Below are 9,924 nucleotides of genomic sequence, written 5' to 3'. Positions count from 1 at the left end.
TCAAATACAAACGAAATTGCTACAGTGCTCATTTTGCCAAAAATTTTGGAACTAAACAAGGCCTTAGCTCCACGCACTCAGTTCGAGAAAAAAAGGGTGGAGTTGTGAGAGCACCTAAAGAGGTACTCCACAAACTCCAGTTTTTTGTAGAGCTGCTCCATGGTGGAGTTTGTGGAGCAGTTCCAAACACCCCCTTACTATGCACAATGCAAGTAACAGCCAAAGTCCCAATAATTTGATAGTGACACGCAGAATAAATTACCCAACAGCAGCAAGATATAAATATATCTACTGACCAAATTAAAGATCCTAATTTTCTTGAAAAATCAAAATATATTAATTTTAACTAAATTTATATAATAAAAATATTAATATTTATAATACGAAATAAGCATGTCGCGTCCGCTGGTGCTACATGCCGTCTGTCCGTTGAGGCCCATGCAGACCCAAAACATTGGTGCCTGGTGGAGGCCAGCGCGAGTCGAACTGCTGCTTGTTATGGGCCCAAGCGATCGGTTGGGCCTTCGTTGCGGTGAGGATGCTGATGCTATTGGAACGTGGCATTAGATGAAATTGAGAAACGGGATTTGTTATTTTTTTTTTGATAATTGCCGTCACCTAGACGGCTCTTGTGGACTTTCATCTAGCAATGTAATCCCAACATATCAAAAAGAGCGACAATTTGACTTTTAGATATCATATTTGACTATTTATTTTATTTTTTGTAAATTATAAAATAAATAAATTATTAATAAAGTATCTTTAATAATAAAAATAAGTCTTAAGAAAATATATAATATTTATGAAAAAAATAAATAAGGCAAATAATCAAATAAGATGTTTTAAATTCTAAAACGATACTATTTTTAAAACGAGGGGAGTAAGCACTAAATATTGAGATCCATGCAGCAGAATAACATTGCAAGTGTATGTACAGTTTTTTAATCACGGAGGTCAGAGATACAGATGTATCACACTACTAAAATTCAGCTGTAATAATCTAGTACATACAAAGAAATAACAATCCAATAACGCTTTATCCTGTAATTCTGAACACTCCCTTTCACTGAAAAGTTTTTTTTTTGAAACATTTCATTGAAAAGATTACCAGCACAGATCTTTTACAAAAGCCCAAGAAAGACAACGCCACAGCAAGATAGAAACACACGCTTTTTATTCAACATGTCTCATGAGCTCTGCTGCGTCTGCATCTGTTGCTGCTGTTGCAAGTTGACGAGCTTGTGGTAGGCGCCGTTCTTGTTCTCGATCAGGTGCTGGTGCGCCCCCTGCTCGATGATCTTGCCGTCCTGCAGCACCGAGATGACGTCGGCGTTCTTGATCGTGGACAGCCGGTGCGCCACCATCACGGTGGTCCGGTTCTTCATCACCCGGTCCAGCGCCTGCTGCACGACGCGCTCCGACTCCACGTCCAGCGCGCTCGTCGCCTCGTCCAGCAGCAGGATAGCCGGGTCCTTCACGATGGCGCGCGCGATCGCGATCCGCTGCTTCTGCCCGCCCGACAGCTGCACGCCGCGCTCCCCGACCTTGGTCTTGTACCCCTCCGGCAGCGAGCTGATGAACGAGTGCGCGTTCGCCAGCTTGGCCGCCTCGACGACCTCGGCCTCCGTGGCCCCGTCCTTGCCGTACAGGATGTTGTCGTAGATCGTCGTCGCGAACAGCGCCGGCTCTTGCTGGACCAGCCCAATATGTTTCCTCAGAGACTTCAGCTTAAGCTTCTTGACGTCCTTCCCTGCACATTGCATCAACGCAATTAGGCTAGGCAGAAGATTTTGATCGGAGCTATATCTTTGAACAAGAGGTACCATCGATCAAGACTCTTCCAGCGATCGGGTCGTAGAACCGGAGGATGAGCGACAGCACGGTGCTCTTGCCGGAGCCGCTCATCCCGACAAGCGCCATGCTCTTGCCGGCCTTCATCAGCAGGTCAAGGCCCTTGAACACGGTCACGTCGGGCCTAGCTGGGTACCGGAACTCGACGCCGCGCAGCTCGATCAGCCCCTCTACCTTCTTGATGTCCTCACCTGTGTCGATCCGGACGTCAGTCTTGCGGTCCAGGATCTCGAACACCGAGGACGCCATCTGGTTCCCTTTGATGATATCAGGTGCCATTGCTAGCGTCTCCCCCATTGCCAGTGCTGTCACTATGAGCACCATGAAGGACTTCATCACGGACTTGAAGCTGGCCAATTCCTTGCTCATCAGCACTGAACCATACCTGAATTTTGGAACAATTTTACGTTTCGATGGAGACCAAAAACTAGATTTCATTGTGTTCCATCCAATATACGCTTTACCATAACGCCAGTGCGTAAGAGGAGAAGAGGAAGAACTGGGAGACTCCATAGAAGAGGCCGGCGCCCTGGCCTCGCCGGAAGGACCTCTTAGAAGGCTCCTTCAGCTCGTCCGCGTAGAGTTTTATCACCTTCTCCTCCGAGCAGAAGGCGGCCACCGTCCGGATGTTGCTCACTGCCTCCGCGGCGAGCATGTTGGCCTTCAGATAGGACTTGCTGAGGTTGCCTCCGTAGCCTTTCATGAACATTTTCTGTTCCATAGATCATACAGGATTCTTAGTTGATTGGACCGATTAAGCACGCAAAGACCATGTGTTTAGTATGCACCTCGCTGATGTGGCCGCTGACCATGAGGGGATAGGTGGCAAGGACGACCAGCGTGATCCTCCAGTTAAGTATGAAGGCAATGATGAGCGACGTCACGATCATACCGATGTTCTGGAGCAAGATGGTGGAGCGGTCGACAACGATGGTGCGCACAAGCGTCGCATCAGCCTCGAGCCGCGACGATAGCATGGCGCTCGTGTTGCTGGTGTCGTCGAACCACCCGATCTCGTTCCGCAGTATCGCCGAGAACATCTTCTCCCGGACCCGCAGGGTGAGCCGCTCACCCATGATGCCGAAGCTGAGGTGCTCGATCACGTGGAACACGACTGTCAGCACGGCGCCACAGCAGAAGAGCACGGCGATCTTGCGCACCTCCAGCTTCGTGGTCTCCCACCCCATGTAGTAGGACACCAGCGCCTGCGTGACGCCAAGCGCGAAGAGCGGCATCTGGGAGCCGGCCACAAAGGCGCTGATGGTGCCCGACACGCCGAAGAACCAATCCGGCCGCACCATGGAGTAGAGCTTCTTCATGGACACGGGCTTCCCCTTGCGCACTTCGTCATGCGCCTCACCAGCACCGTACCGGCTGATTGAGTCCTTGTCAGAGCGGAAGCTGGCGCCCATGCTCGTCCTCCCGGACAACTCCCTCGAATACTTGAAACTGCAAGGGAATGAATTAAGTTTATCAGATCAGAATGACACATTTGGCCTTCTTTTACAGTGCCAAGTAGAGAATACCTTAGTGGCCTGGTGATGCTTGCACTGTCAGACAAAGAAGGTTTGTGCTGAAGCTGGGCGGCCTCTTGAAGTTGGATCAGCGAGGAGTAGGCACTGCACGGGTTCGCCATGAGCTGCTCGTGCGTGCCTGTTTCGACGATCCTGCCACCGTCGACGACTGCGATTGTGTCGGCGTTCCGGATAGTCGACAGGCGGTGCGCGATCACCACGGTGGTGCGGCCGACCATGACGCGGTCAAGCGCCTCCTGCACGCTCTTCTCGGACTCGGCGTCCAGTGCGCTCGTCGCCTCATCGAGGAGCAGTATCGACGGGTTCTTCAGTATCGCTCTCGAGATCGCGATGCGCTGCTTCTGGCCGCCGGAGAGCTGTATCCCGCGCTCGCCGACCTGCGTCTCGTACCGATCAGGGAGGTGGTTGATGAACGTGATCGCCTCTGACAGCTTCGCGGCGTGGTTGATCTCCTCCATGGTGGCGTCGCCTTTGCCGTAGAGTATGTTCTCGCGGATGCTCGTCGCGAACAGGGCCGGCTCCTGATTAACCAGCCCGATCTGCCGGCGCAGCCACTTGACGTCGAGCTCCTTGATGTCGTGCCCATCAAGCAGAATGGAGCCGGACAGCGGCTCATAGAAGCGCTCAATGAGCGAGACGACGGTGCTCTTGCCGGACCCGCTCCCACCGACGAGAGCGACGATCTTCCCGGCCGGAAAGTCCAGGCTGAACCTATCGAGGATGACAACGTCCGGCCGTGAGGGGTAGCTGAAGTGGACGTTGCGGAACTGGATGTGCCCGTCGACCGCGGGCAGCGTGCGGCCGGTCTTGGAGCTCGCCTTGTTCACGGTGCTCCTCTCGATCATCTGGAAGATGGGGAACGCCGCCGTCCTCGCCCGCAGGAACGTCGAGATGTTCGGCGCCGCCTGGCCGAGCGACCTGCCAGCCGCACGCGCATAAGAATTTTCCAATCGATTGCTCGGCGACGCAGACCGGTAAACTCTGTGCACTCACAGGCCAGCAATGACGACGTTGAGCATGGTGGTGAAGGACTCGCCGCCGTTGGAAATCCGCTTGTGGACGACGACGCTGGTGAACCAGATGAGCAGTGCCCAGGAGAGGAAAAGCACAGAGTGCATGGAGCCGAGGCCGAGGCCCTTGGCGAGGCCGCCCCTCTTGCCGTACTTGTACGTCCTCAGAAGCGCCTCCCGGTACGACCTCACGGCCTTCTCCTCGCCGACGAACGCCTGCACCGTCCGCACGTTGCCGATCACCTGCGTGCGGGGGCACGAACCTACAGCAGCGTCAGTACACGTACGCGCGTCCGTGACCGATTATATACAAGCACACAAGGAGAGAATTTGAGGCAGCAGCGGTCGACCTCCTCGGCGATCTCGCCGGCCTTGACGTAGGACTTGCGGACGCGGGCCATGAGGCCGATGGTGACGTAGGCGTAGGTGCCGCCGGCAATGGCGATGAGGGGGACGATGGCGAGGGTGACGAGGCTGATCTGCCACACCTGCGAGAAGCCGATGGCGAAGCCGGCCAGGAACCGGCTGATGTAGTGCATGAAGTTGCCCACCTGCAGAGAGCCACGGAAACACCATCCATCAGGTTGTCACTTGTCAGAACATGCACATAACAGTAACAGGCACAGTCACGCTATCTGCGATGAGCTCGTCGCTCGATTTTTCTTTGACTGTTTGACCAGCAAGGGCCTAGTGGGAGTGGGACGGAGGAAGTTATGTGGGCCTGATTTGAGGGCCGAGGCGCAAAATGATGCGGCGATAGAGTCCAACTATCCAATCTCTGCGGCCCAACTAGCTATGATAATTTTCCGCACTCGTGACTCGACGATGCTTCTTTAACTTCTTCAATGTGTTCATTTAATATCCTCTCTCCGAAAACAAAACTTCTAGAATCACTCTAAGTCAAATTGTGTTGAGTTTGACCAACTTCATAGTGAAAAACAACAATATTTACGTACCAAATAAATAGATTGTGAAAATATATTTCATAGTGAAACCAGTGATACTAATTTCATGCCATAAATACTGAAGTTTTTTCTATAAATTTATTCAAACGTAGAATAGTTTGATTTGACCTAAAATAACTTTAGGAGTTGAATTTAAGACAGAGGAGTAATTCAATTGACTTTCGACTCCAATCTATACACGTTGGGTACGAATAATTTTATCTAAACGACCATAGGTGACTTCCATGTGAAATAGAAAAGCACTCAGCGAGATACTCAATTCGGTGGACCAAGAATATTGTGGAGGACAGTTGGAACATATGGCAAGGTACGTACGATCCATCTAGACAGACGGTGCATCATGCTAAGCCATTGATTGTGCTTCATGTCAATCTTGAGATGAGGCCATTAATGCTCATTTGCTATTGAAACATTTTCCACGAGTCATGGAAGCGTATGCTGTTTTTTTAACGCAAATGAACTATTGGGAAAAAACAAACACTTCCACTAGTCATGTACTCACTCCCTTGCAAACTAAAGTCGTTTTGATTTTTTTTAGTTTAGCCATTTTGCTATGTATCTAAATATTATTTATCTAGATACATAACAAAATAGATGTAAAAAAATAAAAAAGACTTCTAATTTGGAATGAAGGAAGTAATTAACTTTTTGTACGTTTTTAGATGATGATGTCTTTAAAACTCTCTCTTTCAATCTTTTCACATTGTAACGTTGTTTCCTCTTACCAAAAACATATGCTTAGGTACAGTCGTGAAAAAAAAGTAGTAGTGTAATAGTACTTGTAAAAACATTATAAGTCTTTTTTTTTTTTGCCAGTAACAGTGTTTTTCTCTCATAATAAATCAGCGAATAGTATTTTTAATTATAGTTTTTATAGTTTTTCAGACTAGTGAACAGGTTTTATGCTGGCGACTTTACAGGATCCACCTATCCCCGATTGCCACGTCTTAGCTTGTGAACTCGTACGAACCGATAAACATACGCTGAGGTACCACGGCTACAATTCTTGGGGGTGAACATGAACGCCACTGGTTGATTCAAATCCCATACAGAGAAGCGGCATGTAGCTATTCTACTTCCCAATAAATCGGCGAGGTACTTTGCGTACAACTCCTATATGCCGCGCCCGCGCCCGCGCCCGCGCACGCCTTCAATGCCCCTCACCAACCCCGGCCCCTAGTAACTGCGCGCCGGCCCCGATCAGATCAGCGCACCAGCTAGCCGCCCCGGCGTTAATTCCTCTCGTCCTTTCCCCCTTCCGCCTCGCCTGAGCTGCTGCCCCCGGCGGTCGGCAGCGCGGCGCGCCACAGCGAGAATGGCAACGCGCAGCAGGTAGGCAAGGCAAGGCAAGGCACGGTCACCGGGTCACGTGGTCGTACACTCGTACGTACCTTCTCGGAGATGGCGTCCTGGACGACGAGGATGTCGCTGGTGATGGCGTTGATGACCTCGCCGGTGGACGCCTCCGTGTCGAAGACGGCGATGTCCTGGTCCAGCATCGCGCGCAGGTACGCCTGCCGCATCTTCGCCGCCTGCCGCTCCCCCGTGTGCATCCAGCACGCCACCTCTGCACCACACACACGACGACGCGCAAGTCATCTTTTTTTATCTGCACGCACGCTGCTCGCGCGGCCCGCATTGCATACTAGAAGCAGCAGTGTCTTGTTGCACGCACGCACGCACGCACCGGTCCAGGACGAGAAGAGTATGACGACGCCGAGGTACACGAAGTCCAGCGAGTACTGTGTGCACGCCAAGCGAAAAAAAAAAAATCAGCCCATGTCGTCGTTGCACCAAGCAATTAGGTGAGCGAGCGCGCCGAGATCTCTACAAAACGGCCGGCGAGCTAGATGCGCCATGCGCGCGCCGGCGCCGTTACCTTGGCGACGCGGCCGGAGACGGTGGTGGGGAAGAGGTAGGCGAGGCCGATGATGTTGATGAGCTTGCCGAAGAAGATGAAGAAGACCGGGACGGAGGCGCCGTGCGCGCACGCGCCCAGCGAGCCCACAGCCATCAGCACGCAGTCCCACCGGTCCGCGAACGAGAACAGCTTCAGGAACGGCACCTTGGCCGCCGCCGCCTCCTCCTCCGCCGCCTTCTTCTTCTTCTTCTTCCCGCCGGCCTCCGGGCCGGCGCCATTGTCCGACGACGAGCTCATGGCGCCCTAGCTCGCTCGTCCCTGGCCGCCGCGCCACGCCCCTGCTCGACACGCCGGAGATCGCGGCGGTGAGGTCCCCTAGCTCTGCCCTCGAGCCTGGCAGTGACGACGGTGCCTGCGCTGCCCCCGCTGGTGGGGCTTTAAAGGAGTTTGTTTGGTTTGGTATGCGCTAGCTAGCCTTCTAGTAGCTGCCGTGCGTGCTCGCTCGCTGTAGGCTCTAGGGGCGGTGAGCTTGCTGCGCCAGCAGCATCTCGGCCGCGTGGTAGCGCAGAGCAACTGACTCGTTAATGGCGATCGGAGGAGGCGATCGGTTTGACTGGGTGTAGGGTCAGGGCGTCAGCTGCTGGCCTGCTGCTGCTGCTTTGAAGCGTAGTGACTGGGGGCCAGGGCAACAATGCAAGAATGACATGGATTTGTCTGAATTTTGATTAATGCTGCTGGAACGGACAGATAAATGTTTGCCTACTCTACTGTTCATTGACAACTTAACCCTTTAGTTTTTCTTTTCTTTTCTTAAATAAATAAAAAGGCTGCACGATGTCAAATTAATGATTTGTTGTGAGCTTATAAACACACCGGAAAATTGGTTGATAATACGTGATCCGGTATTTGTTACTATTGTCCAATTATGAACTAACTAGGGTCAAAAGATTTGTCTAGTAAATTATAGATAAACTATATAATTAGTTATTTTTTTAATTTATATTTAGTGTTCCATATATGTACAGTAAGATTTGTTGTGACGGTCTGAATTTTTTTTAAACTAACAAGGCCTCAATTTTGGTCAAGAATGGTAGACGCTTGAACGTTCTACCATTTTGCCATTTTTTTGTGTCTCCTTGATGAGGCTTGAAGCACATCCACGTACAGTCATGCAATAAAGTATGCACTGCACACTACTGTAGTTATATAAGTGCTCGTATCCCACAGTAGCCGATTGGTGCAGTTGTACGGTCGTCCAACCTACAAACTTCAACTTTCCAATTACTTGTAGAATTAGCGAAAAAGTACAGAATTAACTGAGTTATGAAGGCAGACCCAGAGGCAGGATGTGAACCTATCTATAATCTACTACATATGTCAAGAATATCTAACATTTAACAAATATATTTAGGTAAAAATATTAACAGTTATGATGCTAAATATAAATATACTATAAAATATATTCATGACAAATCTTGTGATATTTAGTTGGTACTATAAATATTGATATCTTTATACTTAATATTGTGCTAGAATTCCAGACTTTATAGACGAGAATTCAGTGAAACATTCATTTTGTATTCCCCCCTCCTAAAAAGAATGCAGTCTAGCATAGCATCTAGTCAAATATTTTACATTTAATTCATTTATAAAAAGATCAATATTTAAGTGTTATTCAATTCATCATGAATATTAGTTTGCTATCAATACTGATACTTATAACCTTAGAAAACTGGACTTAACATAAAGGTAGAATTATACTCTATCTGTCCTAAAATATAACGTATCAAAACATCCAAATTTTATCTTAAATTATAAGGTATTCTAAATTCTAAATGAATTAACTCCTTCAAAACACCAACTACATACATAACTGCCATTGTATCTATTAACATGTGCAAAATATGATAAGCACAAGGTTATCATTTATTTCACCAATAATTTGCCGGCTGAAAGTACTTTTCGCTGATTTGTTATGAAAGAAAAACACTTCTAAAATAGTTGGTAGATTTGACAAATAAACTCAAGCACAGAGTTATCTAGGCCTTGTTTAGTTCACCCAAAAAATAAAAAACTTTTCAAGATTCTCCGTCACATCAAATCTTGAGGCATATGCATAAAGCATTAGATATAGACGAAAACAAAAACTAATTGCACAGTTTGGTTGTAAATCACGAGATGAATCTTTTGAGTCTAATTAGTCCATAATTAGATAATACAGTATTTGTCAAATAAAAACAAAAATACGTACGAAATCTGAAATCTTTTCAGAACAACGAGGCCCTAGTATTACTGGACGAAAGGATTATCCGCAAAGCAGGACAGTGCAAAACTGATTTGACATTGCAAGAGCGACTTTTTGCTAAAGTTCATGGAGTACTTTTTTTTTTCCTTTTGAAACCTACTTCGTTGACGTTATGGAGAAGGGGAGAAAAGGAGGAATTTAATGTGGAATGAAAATACAGTTGAGGGGGCCGGATTGGTGACACAAGTCAGTAGGTCACTGTACTCACAAGGGGGCAGTGCTGATAGCCAGATAGGCGCCGAGGTGTGGGCTCGGCGACGCGAGGACAGGCAAGCTTCGCCGACGCGCCCAACTTCCCCGGAGCGGAGCGGCCACGATTTGTCCCGATCCTCCACTTTCTGGTCCCCCTGCTTCGTTTTTCTGCGAGAAAAATGGGGCTTGGGCCTTGTTTAGTTCC

At 49.0% G+C, this 9,924-nt stretch overlaps 1 protein-coding gene across 1 annotated transcript; it reads right to left on the bottom strand.

Moving 5' to 3' along the window:
- LOC8073890 (ABC transporter B family member 2) lies at nucleotides 1,030–8,140 on the bottom strand. The gene is made up of 10 exons (XM_002452667.2): nucleotides 7,241–8,140; nucleotides 7,049–7,103; nucleotides 6,753–6,928; nucleotides 4,747–4,947; nucleotides 4,380–4,639; nucleotides 3,378–4,304; nucleotides 2,640–3,300; nucleotides 2,316–2,563; nucleotides 1,824–2,236; nucleotides 1,030–1,750 (listed from the first exon to the last, which is right to left on the bottom strand). Exons 1-10 carry the CDS (start codon nucleotides 7,517–7,519, stop codon nucleotides 1,188–1,190), a joined length of 3,783 nt encoding a protein of 1,260 aa, XP_002452712.1. The 5' UTR covers nucleotides 7,520–8,140; the 3' UTR covers nucleotides 1,030–1,187.

Source organism: Sorghum bicolor, chromosome 4, assembly GCF_000003195.3.
Source record: "Sorghum bicolor cultivar BTx623 chromosome 4, Sorghum_bicolor_NCBIv3, whole genome shotgun sequence".
NCBI lineage: Eukaryota > Viridiplantae > Streptophyta > Magnoliopsida > Poales > Poaceae > Sorghum > Sorghum bicolor.
This window is presented reverse-complemented; position numbering and strand designations above follow the sequence as displayed.